Source organism: Prunus avium, chromosome 3 (assembly GCF_965620075.1).
Source record: "Prunus avium chromosome 3, drPruAviu1.hap1.1, whole genome shotgun sequence".
Classification (NCBI taxonomy): Eukaryota; Viridiplantae; Streptophyta; class Magnoliopsida; order Rosales; family Rosaceae; genus Prunus; species Prunus avium.
In genome coordinates, this window is record NC_142286.1 from 40,014,610 (window position 1) to 40,031,520 (window position 16,911).

The following is a 16,911-nucleotide window of genomic DNA, read 5'->3' on the forward strand; positions in this document are numbered from 1 at the left end:
CTATTGCCGGCCACCGTCAAATCGTTAGGTGTCGTCATCTGGTTGTTTGGTGAGGATGATAGCATGCTCCGCCGGACCACTGTAAGCTATGTACTTACTGACACCTTATTGGATTTTCTTTTTGTTTCAATCTCAATAAATTGATTTTTTGTTTTGGTTGATAACTTTAATAAATAAATAAAATAGGCATGCACATGAGAATATACGTATTAATTGCTAAATTGATGGTAAAATGTAAGGTCATACACAGGACATAAGTTAATGAGCCGAAATAATTCCACAAACAGGTTTAGTGGTCGGATGATCAATTAACTCCAATATACAATAGCTTGATAGGATTGACCTTGTTTTTGATTGAGTTGACTAAGTAAGGTGCTAGTGGTTCAATAGGATCTCCAAAAGAAAGTCTTTTTTTATTTTTTTTTTAAAAATAAGCGATATTGGGGAGGGGGAAATCGAACCTAGAACATTGAGTGCATGGGTTAATGTTATTAATTGTTTGAGCTACAAACCCCTTGCAAAAGTCCTTTTTTTTTAATTGTGAAAGAAATTATGTAGTTTTGTAAGACTCGACACTTTTGTTGAATTTGGTCTTTGGAGAAGATTTACCCATATTCGACATATAGTTGCTTTGTATTTTTGTTTACTCATCAATAATATACTTATCGCTTATTTAAAATATAAATAAAAAAACTTTGCCCTAATTAGTACCATCAAATGAAGAGATAGGTGATTAGCTTAATTGAAGGGGGGGAGGAATTAATAACACTAAATGATTTATGATGCTTTTGGGATTGACTTTGATTGCATGTTTTGCTTAGCTTGAATGCTAACTTATCCCGAAATAAGAGATGGCTTCATTGAAGACAAAGGAATGAGTAAAGGTAAAGGTTTATATGATAAAAAGAAAAGTTTGGTGAGCGACAAACCACATTGGTGTGTAGTGAAGAAGTGATTCATCCCAAAGCTTTTTAATAGTTGATGAATCTTTTTGCTTTTTTTTCCAGCATAATGATGCCTAAAGCAGGCCACCCAATTTAAATTAAATGTGCCTGCTTACATGCAGCTAAATATAATCAAGCACATTTGTCCCAAAAGCCCAATAAAAGATTTAGGCAAAATCGGCTTTGCATAAAAGCAATTTCCAAGGGCTCAAATAGTTAAACCTTTACTAGATTTTAAGCCCACAAGACCACAGGCTTGCAGGCCCAGAAGATGTTGTGCTGGCAGTATTTTGGAACATTTTACAGCGGTAATTTGGAAAAGTTTACTGTTTTACTCTTGCAAACTTACTCTGTATTTTGTAGGAAGGCCTCCCAAAGAGGAAAGGAATAGCAGTGTTCTGTCATACGTATTAAAATACAAGTCACACCGCAAACGGCGAACCTATATTATACACAGAGAGAACTTTCTTATCGGATCCCTCTGTCTCTTTGCTTCTGGGATTTCTTGGAGTGTCGCTGATGATCGTTGATGTTTCTTCTCAATTTTCCTTGAAACGAAGGAGGTTCACCAATATTGATCCCATGGAAGCTGAAGAAGCTAAGGTTTATACCCAAGTCCCTGCCTTTTCAATCACGAGTATATATATTTTCTTGATTTCACTCTCTTGGTATTCGTTTTGCTACTGGGTCGATCTGGGTTTTGTATATAATGGATCATTTGAGCTTTAATTTTCGATTAGTGATCGTTGCCTATTTCTAAGTTGTGGGTCTAGTGCAACTTCCCTGGTTTCTTTTATGTTTCTTTTTATTTTTATTTTTTGCAACTACAAGAACAAGAGTCTGTGTAATCCTATGCTTGAGGTTCTGTGAAAATTAATACTTCTCATCAACAGACTAAAAAGGACAAGAGTTGAATTTGGTGCAGCCAAGGTTTTGGTATTTTTGGTTTTTGTTGGTTCCCATTGCAATTCCGAGCAAGTGCTTTATGTGCTTCTTGTACTTCAAATCTTCAATGAAGTCAGTGCGTAGTAGCTTTGTAACTAAATACAAAATCACAAGTACAGATTGTAATAACTGTGTTAGTATATACTAATCATTGGTACAAACCACCGCTATTCATTCCGTCATATGAGTGTGGAGGATGAAAGTACCAAGTACCAATTTTGGAATTGAGATTATTCTAATTTGAACATTAGATGGTTCCTTCTTTACCTGATGTTGTGATATTACATTTACTTTTGCCTTTTCGTTTTGTCGGGGTGAGTTCAGGCCAAGCTCGCAGCAGCAAAAGAAAAGTTTGGGAGAGAAATTCGTGTTTTTGAAACGTCAGCTGCTTCTTCTTCGCAAACTGAAGAGTCTATTACTGGTATGAAGCAATTCAACTATGCTAGGCCAAACCATTCAGCTTATAGCTTTTTAAATTTTGGAGTATCTGTGGAAGCAAGCGCATTGAGATGCCTGATAGAATTTTTTTTCTTTTCATCATTTTTTGTTTGGCAGAGGAGACAGATGAATTTTTTGAGTTCACAGCAGAGGATTATTATCGAATTATGAATGCCAAAAAGGAAGGTAATTGACTGAAACCATCTCATTTATAATTTTAGGGGGAAAATAAAATCTTTCCCGTGTAGCGGCCGGTGTTCAAGTTCTATAATATGCTAGCAAATATTTTAATGGGAAACATAATCTTCTTGCTTATTGGAAGTCTTGTCAATGCCTGTATTTTATTCTAAAAAACTTAATAACATGAACGAAATTTGATAAACTATTGGGAATTTAATTACACATTCAAAGACTTATACTGATACATGCAATTGGAGGTGTTCTTATGGTATTTGTACTTACTATATTTCATTAATGCAATATGAACAGATAAGGTTCTAAAAACACGAAAGCTTAAAGAGGCAGAACAGGCAGCCCGCAGGTCAAGGATAACTAAGGTGGTTGCTATACCCTTTATTATGACTTTCTTTTCTCCTTGTTATAGTGATTGTTTCTATTGTTGTTTGTATAGGATCAATTCTGTCTCATCATCATCGGATGCATAAGCTATTCCAAATCTTAATTAGTCATATAATCGCTTTTTATCCATTTGTTAAGTTCATGTGTGATGTATGCAGACTGTGATCAGGGTTCGATTTCCTGATAATCACACATTAGAGGCCACTTTTCATCCATCAGAAACAGTTCAGAGCTTGGTTGATCTCCTCACGAAAGTAGTTGCTCGACCAGAATTACCATTCTACATATGTATGCAGAGTAAATCAAAATATTGAATTTTCCATGTATGATTATGCAATAGAGTCTAACATTTACTTATGCAGATACTACTCCTCCTAAGAAGCAGATAAAAGACACGTCACAGGATTTTTACTCTGCTGGCTTTGTTCCTGGTGCAATTGTGTATTTTTCATATAATATACCAAAAGGTTAGCACATGCTTTTTGGTCTCATAACTTAAAATGAAATATTCACAATGGAGACACTCTTCTCTATGATTATGGGGTTGCCCGTCTGGGGTGACAGCAGAGGAATCAGAACTTTTACCCAAAAATTATTTCACTGATGTAATGATATGTATCTTTTGATTGTAAATAGCAATGGCTAATGTAAAATGTTTGATTATTGTAATGTCATATCCAGCAGATGATGCTTCAGATGCCAAGTCAGGTCCCTTCCTTCAGGAAGAGATCATGTCTTTGAAAGGTTTGGAACTCCTCACTAAACATGCCGAGCCTGTTGAGTCTGCACCAGAAACGATACCAGAGGCATCACCTCCTGTTGTTCAAGAGAAGAAGCCTGCAGAGAAAAAACCTGTTAAGCCAAAATGGCTGAAACTGTGACATGAATCACATGAGTTCTGTAAATTGATGGGCGCAACTCCCTATCTTTAAGATTGTGCTGATTCTGACCGTTATTTGATGGCCGCAACTTGCCGTTGGATAATTGTTAGGAGTTTCAAGAGAGAACTTTTGCATATGTGCTTTGCTAAGGTGGTTCATATTTTCTAAAACAATGTATGAATGTTAACCATATATGAAATGTCAGTGACTGAGCTGCTAATTATTTTGCCTTTTCATCTTACATCTTTGAATATTATGTTTAGTCCTGATGGGCATTTGTATTGCCTGTTTTCCCAACTTCCTTTTTCTGTGTTTATCAACGGGGAGAGGATCTGAATGGCAAAGAAAAACATACGGGGAAGAGGGGATTTGGACACACTAAGCTCTACAAAATTTAATCGTGCTAGATTCGAGTAGTGTATTGGGTCGTGTCAGAAATTGCCACCAAATAGAAAATGGATGTTTTCAACTAGGAATATCATTTAAAGAATTTTTTTTTAAATCTACTACTGGGGGTTACAAAATCATTAAAAATTTAACCTAAGTCAGCAAAATAAAAATCTAAAAGAAAAAAAAAGGCCCAGACCCGCCTAGGCCGCCTAGGAGGAATTTTTTTATTTAATATATATATATATATATATATATATATATATATATATATATATTTCTGATGATTCAATCGCTTTTGATTTGTGGCACTGGAATTGGCGTAATCGTTTATAGTTGGTGCTCTTTCTTTATGCACCAAGCTCTCATAGCTTTGCCTACACGAAGAAAACTATCGAACGAGCATTTGGCCGCAAGCTCCCGGAGAGTTTTGATGATTTTGAAGAGAAACCAGTAGCATCTGGAAGTATTGCTCAAGTGCATGGAGCTGGTCAACAGGTGAAGCCCATAGTAGTTGTCTGGTGTTTGTGAATCGATTGGGAGAGATTTTGTTATAATCACTCTGGCAAAAATTTCAAACTTCATTCCTGTTATATTTAAAAGGTAGAGCTGACCGGATATACTCGGTTTTTTTAATTTTTTTTTCATTAAATAGTATAGGCGAGCGGCTATACCTTTTAAATATAATGTATTTAAAGAGTATAGCCGCGCAGCTATACTGATTTTGACACTTAGGCGCTAATCGCTGTTTTTTATAAATAGTATAGCCGCGCGTCTATACTCTGTTCTTTTATTTTCATAAAAAATAGTATAGCCGATCGGCTATACTCGGGCTATACTCGGGCTATACTCGGTTTTATTAATGTTTCTTCAAATAGTATAGCCAACCGGCTCTACACGATTTTTTTCTAATTTTTTTTATAAAAAATTGTATAGCCAATCGGCTATACTCTTTATATATATACTAGCATCCTTTTTTTCTTTAAATTTTTTTCCCCTATTTTCATTTATCAGTAAGAGTAGGTTAAAGCATTATCCATTACTATTAGGCCATTACCCAAGTCTATATTGTCCCCTTTTCATTTGTTACTTTTCCAGAGTTATTACCTGTATAAAGTATGTAGCACTTTCATGTTTAATATTCTATTATACATGTATGTACGTATTTTTCAATAACACATCCATATTCTATACACATGTTTAAAACTTGATAAAATTCATGCTTTCTAAAAGGCAAATGTACAATAATCATATTGTACATGTATGTACATATTTTTCATGTTTAATACACATATTTTGTACAAAATTTTCAATAAGACACACAAAATTCACATATTATACAAAAATTCACATATATTATTAAATAAAAATATTATATATTAAAATATTAAATAATGGCCAAACTTTTAAGTTGTAATTCGCCAAAATTTTGCCGAATAAAACACGTACATATTTTATTAGTATTTTTTTCCGTTCCATATTTTACTAACTATGAATAAATGTGAGAGGCTAAGATTATTTCTTACTTGTTGTAACAAAAATGCGAGATGGTGATTTTTTTTAATAATAAATAGTATAGCCGCGCATCGATACTCGGTTTTTTATTTATTTTTATTAAATCGTATAGCCACATGGCTCTACTTATTTTGACACGTGGGCACCGATCGATAGGGGGCCAACCTTTTTTAGAACAATGTATGAATGTTAACCATATATGAAATGTCAGTGACTATGCTGCTAATTATTTTGCCTTTTCATCTTACATCTTTGAATATTTTGTATTGCCTGTTTTCTCAACTTACTTTTTCTGTGTTTATCAAAGGGGAGAGTATATGAATGGCAAAGAAAAATGTACGAGGAAGAGGGGATTTGGTCACTCTACACTCTACAAAATTTAATCGAGCGGGTTTCAAGTCGTGTATGAAATCATGTCGGAAATTGCCAACAAATAGAAAATAAATGTTTTCAACTAGGAATATCATTTAAAGAAATATTTTTTTAATCTACTACTGGGGATTTAAAAAGCATTAAAATTTAACCTGGAAAAAAAAAATCTATTTTAAAAAAACAAAAAAACAAAAAAGGCCCAGACCCGCCTAGCGCCTGGGCGGATTTTCGTTTTTTGTTAAATTTTTTTTTTTTTTTTCTGACGATTCAATCGCCTTTAATTTGTGGTGATACACTGGAATTCACGTAATCGTTTATAGTTGGTGCTCTTTCTTTATGCACCAACTCAGAGCTTCACACCAAGGCTCCTGAGCATAGCTTTGCCTGCACGAAGAAAACTATCGAACGAGCGTTTGGCCGCAAGCTCCCGGAGATTTTTGATAATTTTGAAGAGAAACCAGTAGCTCCTGAACATAGCTTTGCTTGGAAAACTATCGAACGAGCGTTTGGCCACAAGCTCCCGGAGAGTTTTGATAATTTTGAAGAGAAACCAGTAGCATCTGGAAGTATTGCTCAAGTGCATGGAGCTGGTCAACAGGTGAAGCCCAGAGTAGTTGCCGTAAAGGTTAGGCATCCTGGTGTTTGTGAATCGATTAGGAGATTTTGTTATAATCAATCTGGTAGCAAAAATTTCAAACTTCATTCCTGCTTTAAAGTGGTGGAGATTGGATGAGAGTGTACAGCAGTTTGCAGTTTTTATAATGTCTCAAGTTGATCTTGCAAGAGAACCTGCCCATTTGTGCATCCTGCTGTTTTGGTGGAAACTTATGAACAAGGGGAATGTGTCGATGATGTTGAAGGGGATGATCAGATTAAATCTGCGCTTGCTTACATTGTGACACACACACTTTTGAAGATGCTCCTGGACCTGGTAACATATAAAAACCTTTGTTGTTGCTTGCAATGCATTTATGCTTTTGGGCTATTTTGATTTACTTGTGTTTAAATCTTTTAAGTATCTCGTTGTGTCTTAAAGTTTGTGAATTATACCAGTTGATGATATACCTGAATGTGGTCTGAATACATAACAAATCCAGAAAAAGAAAAAAAAAATAGCTACTATCTTTCTAATGTCTTATCCCTACATGGTTTAATTTTTTTTTCTCTCTATTGTTCCATCTTCCACCATCTCCTCTCTAAAAATGGGCAAGTAATTCACCTTCAAGGGTTTTGCCTTGTTAGTTTTTCCTTAACAGTTCTGGAGATCCATTGCATTTATCTTGTTTGGGTGTTCCTTATTAAATAAGTTGCAAGTTTGATATTTGCTTTTTAAACATATATTCCTCCTTTAAGCTAAGATTATGCAAAGAAAGAATTTCATATTAGAATGCTTTTCAATCCAACTTCCCCTGGTAATACTTTCTTGTCTCAAAGTCTGAATTTTGTCAAGAATTCACCATTGCCATTTTTGAATAATTTTGAATTTAGGATACTTCTTTTATGAAGTTTGGTCTTTGAAGGCTTAAGCTTCTTTTAGGATACTTCTGATTGGCTTAAGCTCCTTCTTCTTTGTCCTCAATGGCTACCACCAACAGCGCTAGCGTGAGTTTGAAGCTTCTGATTGACACAAAAAAAATAGGCCCATTTTAATACAATGTTTAAGGCCATTTTACAAAACCCAACCCGTTTATATTAAAAATTAGGTCAGATGTCTTCTTCTTCCCAGTGTTGCCTTCTCCTTCCTCTCTGCCTCGATCTCTCTCTCTCTCTCTGTCTTTCTTCCTAACAAGCAGCAGATCCTACGCGCTTCAATCGCCCTTCGTCCACGCCTCAACGGCAAAACGCCCGCCCAGACCCGCCTAGGCCGCCTAGAGCCGCCTAGGCCGATTTTTCGAACCTATTTAAGATTACAGTTTTTTAGTGGAAATAAATACATATTTATTCACTCATCTGTAGATTATATTCCCTATGTATAGGTAATGACAGATTTGTATATGTAGAGTTGCTTTGTGGTCGACTGATGATGCAGAGTCCAAGGTGCCTCCACCTTCTTGATCCGTTCACCATTGCCATTTTTGAATAATTTTGAATTTAGGATACTTTTTTTATGAAGGTCTGTCCTTAATATCGCCTCAATGGCTACCACCAACAGCGCTAGCGTTCAAAGACCAAACTTCATAAAAGAAGGACGCTGCAAGAATTTCATATTGAAATATATGTGATATATGTGTAGTATTCACTTGTATTTTCGTTTATTCATCAGTGTGTGTGTTATGGTTGTAGACAAAATGCAGTTCCTCAATGATATTATGAACTCAGGAAGCTTCTGTTACAAGTTTCCCTCCTTAATAATCAACATTCTGTATTTGATTTTAGTCTATATTTGGCCAAAGTTTCTAATCTTCTTCTTTTTAAGGCAAGTGGAGGAGGCATTCGCTTTCTGGGGTACTCCAGAAGGTAATCTGGTCCATCCTGCTGAGTGTATGCAGCAGTTACTGGAGAGAGTTAGGCATCATAGAGTCAACGTCGATGGCAATGTCTGTGCTGTCATGGCAACCACTTTGGTTCTTGAGGTAATTTCTTTTTCCTTTATCTACTACAGCTGAAGCATGGAAATTCTCTTATGGAATTCTGTAATCTTTGCAATATAGGCATGTGCAATTTATAAGCACAAAGACATTAAATTAAAGCACACGCAGATTATCAAGTTGTCTTTTCTTTATTTGTTTTTCTGCTTTTGTCTGTTGGCCATATATCCTTTACTCATTTCTCTTCTCTTTATAAATTTAATTTAATTGTGATCAGAAAAACAAATATGATAGTTTTTTGTATTATATGATAGTAGCAGAAATAGACAATAACTGATATCTTATACAAATCTGAGAGGCAATTTGCTCCAATTTATATTATCATTGGTGTGGTCATCAATAACTGATCTTATACAAATCTCATCACTGGTTATGTTTTGCAGGGATGGCAGCGGAAACTTGATCCCAGGTACAATGTGATGCAAACACTGCTTCTCAAAGCTGACTGAGGGGCTAATGGCTCCGTAAGAAGGTCTTGTCAGTGGTAATGCTATGATTACTAAACAATTTTGACAGTTATAAAATCCAAAATATACCAATCCCAAGAAGTGGACATGAACATTTAGATCTTTGGTTATTTATTTATTTTTGTTTTTGAAATTTCCATATGTTTTGAAGGTTCAATCATTCTGTATTTAGTTTGTTTTTATAAATAAATAAATAAAAAAGAAGAAAACATTACTGTTTTTGAAGCCTCACAATTCACATGTAAAAACAGTAGAGAGGTAAAAGACAGAAATAAAGTGGAATTCTGTTCTTTTTTTGGTAACCTTGATGTTCCTGAATCTTCCAGTTCTCCTCTATTCTAGATTTGTTCATTTGTTCTAGATGCTTGCAAAGATAAGGTATATTATTTGTTTTGTTTTAAATTTTCTTGTATTTGTTGTTAGGCTATGTTCCTGCGTAAGTAATATGTTGGCCCCTTTTGCATCTTTTGGGTCTTGGAAAAATGTCAGTGATATGGCTGCTTATCTTTAGGTTTTCTTGGGATGTAACAGGATCTATGGAGATTTAAATTTTCCTGATAACTTAATGTTTTTTTTTTGTTCTGTAACTTGTTTCAAATTTTTTTCCACTTATGTTGTTTCAGATTTCCTGAAGGCTTGCTTTCCAGTGAGCAAGGTGTCTACACTGCAGAGTCAGCCGCTGCTAAGAACATCAAAACAAGCGAAGGGCCGTTTTCGGATGTATGAGGATGCCATGGTACCAATCAGTTTCTCTTTTATTCATTTGGACCAATTGTTTTAGAAAATTATTCTTCAATTTTTTTTGGCTGTTGCATTTGTTTTTGTTCCCAAGACCATGGTGGTTCTAATCATTCTGCAAAAAATCTCTCTTTGTTTTTTACTTTATGAATTTATTAGTAGCATGCATTACAATCATTTTGATAAAGGAAGGACTGCAAAGGAGGAGGCACGTGAGTTACAACTTAGGGAGGAGGCATCCATACGTGAGAGGGTCCGAGAAATACAGAAAAATCTATCTTCCATACTTAAAAGCACTTGGGGAAATGTCCATTGCTAATCCTATTTTCGCACAGAGTCAGCTTCCTTCCCTGATATGTTCTAAGAGCCTGAACTTGTGGAATGTTTGTTATTTGTCTTTAACTAGTTTATTAAGATATATGTGCTGAATGTCTTTCTCCAGATTGTTATCTCTTCCATCCATTTTTCTTAGATGGATCTTGATTTTTCTTATTTACTAATTATTCACTAAGGAAATAATAATTAAAACATAATTACTAATGAAAGTAAATAAATAAGGCTAAGATATTATTTAATTACTAAAGAGAAAAATTTAAAATAAAAATTTATTCACCTAAAGATACTAAGTTTATATTTATTTATTTTTTAAAAACTATACTGATGAAATTTCGTCGGCACATCCCGGCGAAAATTTGCCGGATTAGACCTCTCCCGACGACATTACGTCGGTAGAGGTAACTTTTGTCGGGGGAAGTCTAAATTGGCAAATATTTGCCGGCATATACTTGTGCCGATGAGAACTTTTTATCTTTATTGTTATATAGAATATTTTAACAGTATAGCCGTGCGGCTGTAATTTTTAAATATAATATTCAACCGTATAGCCGGAGGCTATACGCGTTAAATAGAATATTATAATAGTATTGCCGATCGGCGATACTCTATAAATAGAATATTTAAACGTATAGCTGCGCGGCTATACGCTATAAATAGAAACTTTTAGCGGTACATATGTTCATAGTATAGCCGCGCGGCTATACTCTATAAATAGAAACTTTTAGCATTACATACGTTCACTGTATCGCCGCCCGGCTATACCCTACAAATAGAATATTTAAACGTATAGCCGCGCGGCGATACGCTATAAATAGAAACTTTTAGAATATGTTCACAGTATAGCCGCACGCTATCCTCTATAAATTTTCACGGTATATTCGTTTTGTTTTTCTGCTTTTGTCTGTTGACCATTTATTCTTTACTCCTTTCTCTTCTCTTTATAAATTTAATTTAATTGTCTCAGAAAAACGAATGTGATAGTTTTTTGTACTATAATCTGAGTAGCCGAACTGATATCTTTTACAAATCTGAGAGGCAATTTGCTCCAATTTTATATTATCGTTGGTGCGGTCATGAATAACTGATTTTATACAAATCTCACAAACAGCATACGGTGGAAAGAGGAGAATTATATCCCTTGCTTCATTACATCACATGTACTGTCCTTGCTTCAGCATAGTCATGCTCTCACACAACTAATGTACTTTTTTCAAAAAAAATTAAAAATCTGGCAATTTTTACCGAGAAAGAGGGAGCTGAAGACAATGCTCTTTGAGCCTGACAAGCAAAGAGATTCAAGTTCACGCAGAAGAATTTTAACTTTGGATGATTCCACCCAGTTTTTCTCAACATCAACCTGGAATCGACTCTCAGTTGGTGCTGTAATAAGATCTTGCTTACTCATGTTCTTCCTGTAATGAGAAACTGTTAAATTCTAAGACTAAAATAGTAAATTTCAATATAAAAACTTCACGAAGAACAGAAAATAAACCTTGGCTTCAGATAAATTGAGATACTAAGGTAATACTTGAATATACCTACACACAGGACATAAACCAGAAGTTGAATTCCGCCAACTTACCAAGAGACATTCACGGCATAAGCGGTGAGCACAAGGTGTCAACACTGCATCTTCAAAGGCTTCAAGACATATTGGACACTCTACATTTTCCCCCTTACGCATTTCTTCTACACCTTCTTGAACATAAGCCCGTGAAGGCAGATCTTTGGCTTCCCCTTCCAAAGAATTCTGGCTGCCTTTAAGGAAACGCCTAGCTAGCTTATTCAGGTCAGAAAATTCTTGTGTATCACCTCGACTGAACAAATCAAACAAGCCTAATGCTTAGTTGTATGAACTTGAGACATTTTCCACTCTGCATTTTTACTCATTTATCGTAAATCCAATAAGTGGAAAAAAGGGGGGTTAACACACACCTCATCACAAGAAATGGATGATCACAACATTGGCGAAGACGTAAAAGTAACTCCAATATGGATGCATAATTATGAAGAACCCGTCTTTGCTCCACAAATTGATCAAACTTCACCTGATAATTAAAATAGACTTGTTAATGATACTGCATTATACAATAGATCAAAAGAACCGGCAATCAGGGAAATTCGAATATACTTTTGATCTTTTAAAGAGGGCCTCATAGAAGTCTTTTTCAGCTTCTGTGAGTTCACAGTAAATCACCTGGATATCAGAGTAAAGTCCCCCATTGTCCTTAGGATTCTAGATGCAAGGAGAGAGTGCGGAAAGTAAAAAGAAAGAAAGAAAGATGCACAAATTCTTCTTCTGTTAAGAAATGTATAACTAATAAAATTTGCGACACAATAAATCCAGATTTTTGTTGTTATATTTAAAGAGTATAGTGGCGCGGGTATTATAAATGGAATATTTAAAAGTATAGCCGCCCGGCGATACCCTTTAAATAGAATATTTTCAAAGAACAGCGGTGCGGCTATACTCTATAAATAGAAAATTTTAACAGTATCGCCGCCTGGCTATACCCTTTAAATAGAATATATTCAACGTATAGCCGGCCAGCCATACTTTATAAATGGAATATTTAACAGTATAGCCGCACGGCTATACCTTTTAAATACCATGATCTGAATTTCTCTTTTGTAATTACTTTAATTATTGTTTACTTAGTGAATAATTATTTTATTAAAGAAAAAAATTAGTTACTATTTCTTAAGTAATATGATATTTATGAAGTTAATTAAAATATTTAATACTAATTATTCAATAAAGAAATAATAATAATAATATAATTGTATCTAACTAGAAAATCACAAGTACACATTGTAATAGCTGTGTTAGTATATACTAATCATTGGTGCAAATCACCGCGATTCATTCTATAATATGAGTGTGGTGGGTGATATTACATTTACTTTTGCCTTTTCGTTTTGTCGGGGAGAGTTCAGGCCAAGCTCGCAGCAGCAAAATAAAAGTTCGGGAGAGAAATTCGTGTTTTTGAAACGTCAGCTGCTTCTTCTTCGCAAACTGAAGAGTCTATTACTGGTATGAAGCAATTCAACTATGCTAGGCCAAACCATTCAGATTATAGCTTTTTATATTTTGGATTATCTGTGGATGCAAGCACATTGAGATGCCTGATAGAAATTTTTTTGGTCTCATAACTTAAAATGAAATATTCACAATGGAGACACTCTTCTATGATTATGGGGTTGCCGGCAAAGGAATCACAACTTTTACCTAACAAATATTCACACTGGTGTTGCCATATGTATCTTTTGATTGTAAATAGCAATGGCTAATGTGAAATGTTTGATTATTGTAATGTCATGTCCAGCAGATGATGCTTCAGATGCCAAGTCAAGTCCCTTCCTTCAGGAAGAGATCATGTCTTTGAAAGGTTTGGAACTCCTCACTAAGCATGCAGAGCCAGTCTGCACCAGAAACGATACCAGAGGCATCATCACCTCCTGTTGTTCAAGAGAAGAAGCCTGCAGAGAAAAAACCTGTTAAGCCAAAGTGGCTGAAACTGTGACATGAATCACATGAGTTCTGTAAATTGATGAGCGCAACTCCCTATCTTTAAGACTCTGCTGATTCTGACCGTTATTTGATGTGGCTGCAACTTGCCGTTGGATAATTGTTAGGAGTTTAAAGAGATAACTTTTGCATATGGCAACACTTGTGCTTTGTTAAGGTGGTTCATATTTTCTAAAACAATGTATGAATGTTAACCATATATGAAATGTCAGTGACTGTGCTGCTAATTATTTTGCCTTTTCATCTTACATCTTTGAATATTTTGTTTAGTGTTGGCTAGGCATTTGTATTGCCTGTTTTCCCAACTTCCTTTTTCTGTGTTTATCAACGGGGAGAAGATCTGAATGGCAAGGAAAAACGTACGGGGAAGAGGGGATTTGGACACTCTACACTCTACAAAATTTAATCGAGCGGATTTTGAATCGTGTATTGGGGTCATGTCGGAAATTACCACCAAATAGAAAATAAATGTTTTGAACTTGGAATATCGTTTAAGGAAATTTTTTTTTTGTCTACTACTGGGGGTTAAAAAAGCATTAAAATTTAACCTAAGTCAGGAAAATAAAAATCTTTTTTTTTTTATAAAAAAAAAAACGCCCAGACCCGCCTAGGAGGATTTAATTTTTTTTTTTTTTTCTGATGATTCAATCTTTCTTTTTTTGATATATTACTGGGGTTTAACAAAGCATTAAAAATTTAGAGTGCTGCTAAACGAACCCTAAAATTAACTGAGTACACCCTATGATCTAAGTACACCTTAATATTTAAATTAAATTATAAAATTAACTAAGTACACCTTATTTAACTACCAAAAATACCCCTAGTACACCCTAATACAATCTATCACAATTCAATATATTAAAATTACATTTTTTTAAATGTAATTTAAAATCAGTTTGCTATGCCAAGTCAAATGTTTGTGTGCTTCCACCCGGTTGTGAGAGTTCATTATGCTAAAATTTTGCATTGGCAACGGATAAAATCTAGGGAGCTTCACTAATATACCCAAAATGGGTGTTGAAATTATAAAAAAACCCCATATGGAAAACACTTTATAAACACAACCAAAACCCATTTATTAAATAACAAATTGGTATTGAAGTTACTATATATTACAAGGCTGCCACTTATAAGCCCAACAGAAAAAAAACTCAAAAGACACCCAAAATCAACCCAACCCAAATTTATAAACAAGCCCAAACATTTTAACCATCTAGAAAACCGTAACTTTTATCCAAAAAAATGGAAAACAAAACCGTAACTTCCAGCAACTTCAATTAACCATCTTTGCCAAACGTCCCTTCAGTCATCGTCTTCATCAAAGCGTCTTCTTCATCTCTCGAAACCGAAACTCCATAACCACAACCAAGCTTGATATACTTTCAAAAACAAACACCACACACTGACCTCACCTACAAAACCAAGACAAAATTTCAGAGAATAATTTCAACAAGAAAACGATTCAAAGGTAAGACATTTACAAACCAAACCTATACTGAAATTTCAGACATTTACTATCATTATTTTAGTCGCTAGTTTACTGAAATTTCTGATTAATGGCTGTAAAGTTCCAGTATAGAGTAATAACACTGCTTGTTTCCTTTGAAATCCTATTTCTGATGCACGTCTAGCACTGTAAAGTTCCAGTATAAGGTATTAATACTGCTTGTTTCCTCTGAAATCCTATTTGTAATGCATGTCTACCACTGTAGAGTTCCAGTATGTGGTAATAACACTAGTAGATGTGCATTAGAAATAGGATTTCATAGCAAACAAGCAGTGTTATTACCCTAGACTGGAACTTAACAGTGGTAGACGTGCATTACAAATACGATTTTACAGCAAAAAAGCAGTGTTATTACCCTATACTGGAACTTCACAGTGGTAGATATGCATTAGAAATAGGATTTCATAGCAAACAAGCAGTGTTATTACCCTATACTAGAACTTTACAGTGGTAGATATGCATTAGAAATAGGATTTCATAGCAAACAAGCAGTGTTATTACCCTATACTGGAACTTTACAGTGGTAGATATGCATTATAAATAGGATTTCATAGCAAAAAAACAGTGTTATTACCCTATACTGGAACTTTACAGTGGTAGATATGCATTAGAAATAGGATTTCATAGCAAACAAGCAGTGTTATTACCCTATACTGGAACTTTACAGTGGTAGACATGCATTAGAAATAGGATTTCATAGCAAACAAGCAGTGTTACTACCCTATACTGGAACTTTACACTGAAAAACAGAAAAAACACGAATATACTCAGATTCAACTGAAAAAGCATACCTCAATTAATATGAAAACCAAATCGAATATCACAAATTTCTAACCACAGCTCAAACAACAAATCCACAACCAAACCGAATATGAAATCAATCCAAATTATAAACAAAAAGAAACTAAAATCACAATTTAAAACTCAAACGAATATCTAAATACAAATTAGAACGAAATCATAAAATCCAATAGCTTGCCTCCAAATCGGCAATAACAAAAATAAACATATAAAATCAAGAAGAATTGGATCTACAATTGCATATACATAAACACCACAATCTAGGGTGTATTGATTAATTTCCAAAACTCCAAAATCTATCATAACCACATACATAAACAGCTAGAGCACGAAAAGTAGATGAAGTTTCATACCTCGATTGACGGAAACAACCGCCGAAGTCGCCGGAAATGACGTCGAAAAACTCGAAATCCACAGACCTTTCCGAGCTCGCAGCGGCGTCGTGAGTGGCTGATGTGGCTGGGCTTTAGCCCAGACTTGATCGTCGGCCCTAGCCGGTCCTTTTCTGACCAGTCTCACGGCTGGCTGTGGCCGGAGCACCAAGATCGCTGGAGAGAGACGGGAGCGAACGCAGAGAGACGAGAGCGAACAGAGAGAGATGAGAGAGAGAGCGCCCAAAATTTTTCAAATAAACTAATTTAATACTAAATGGGTAATAAAGGTATTTCATTTATCTAATTAAATTAAAAAAGGTAACAGCTGTCAGTTTTGGGTTTTTTTTGGGTGTGTTTATATATATTGAATGGTATAGGGTATATTTATAGTTTTATGTCTAGGAATGGGTATTTCACTAAATTTCTATAAAATCTATTTCCTATTATTAGGCTCCCCTACCGCTGTATCAAGTATTGGTACATAAGAGCTCGTAGATACTTGGTCTTTGA

General features: G+C 34.9%; 2 protein-coding genes and 1 long non-coding RNA gene across 4 annotated transcripts; 2 read left to right on the top strand and 1 right to left on the bottom strand.

Moving 5' to 3' along the window:
- Positions 1–1,343: 1,343 nt before the first annotated feature.
- Positions 1,344–4,023, top strand: PUX1 (plant UBX domain-containing protein 1). Of its 2 annotated transcripts, none has more exons than XM_088249825.1 (7): positions 1,344–1,547; positions 2,214–2,310; positions 2,445–2,513; positions 2,817–2,884; positions 3,065–3,194; positions 3,269–3,373; positions 3,588–4,023. In XM_088249825.1, the coding sequence occupies exons 1-7, from the start codon at positions 1,464–1,466 to the stop codon at positions 3,785–3,787; spliced, it is 753 nt and encodes a 250-aa protein (XP_088105951.1). In that variant the 5' UTR covers positions 1,344–1,463; the 3' UTR covers positions 3,788–4,023. The 2 variants fall into 2 exon arrangements, with proteins under 2 accessions (XP_088105951.1, XP_088105952.1); XM_088249826.1 differs by having other exon boundaries at positions 3,591–4,023.
- Positions 4,024–5,714: 1,691 nt separating this feature from the next.
- On the top strand, positions 5,715–9,842 carry LOC148296162 (uncharacterized). The gene is made up of 6 exons (XM_088250723.1): positions 5,715–5,724; positions 6,382–6,686; positions 6,846–6,992; positions 8,455–8,634; positions 9,033–9,058; positions 9,740–9,842. The coding sequence occupies exons 1-6, from the start codon at positions 5,715–5,717 to the stop codon at positions 9,840–9,842; spliced, it is 771 nt and encodes a 256-aa protein (XP_088106849.1).
- Positions 9,843–11,542: 1,700 nt separating this feature from the next.
- On the bottom strand, positions 11,543–12,227 carry LOC110745475 (uncharacterized). Its single transcript, XR_015834380.1, has 3 exons — positions 12,126–12,227; positions 11,729–12,007; positions 11,543–11,602 (listed from the first exon to the last, which is right to left on the bottom strand). It is a non-coding gene; the product is annotated as an uncharacterized LOC110745475 (long non-coding RNA).
- Between the last annotated feature and the right edge of the window lie 4,684 nt (positions 12,228–16,911).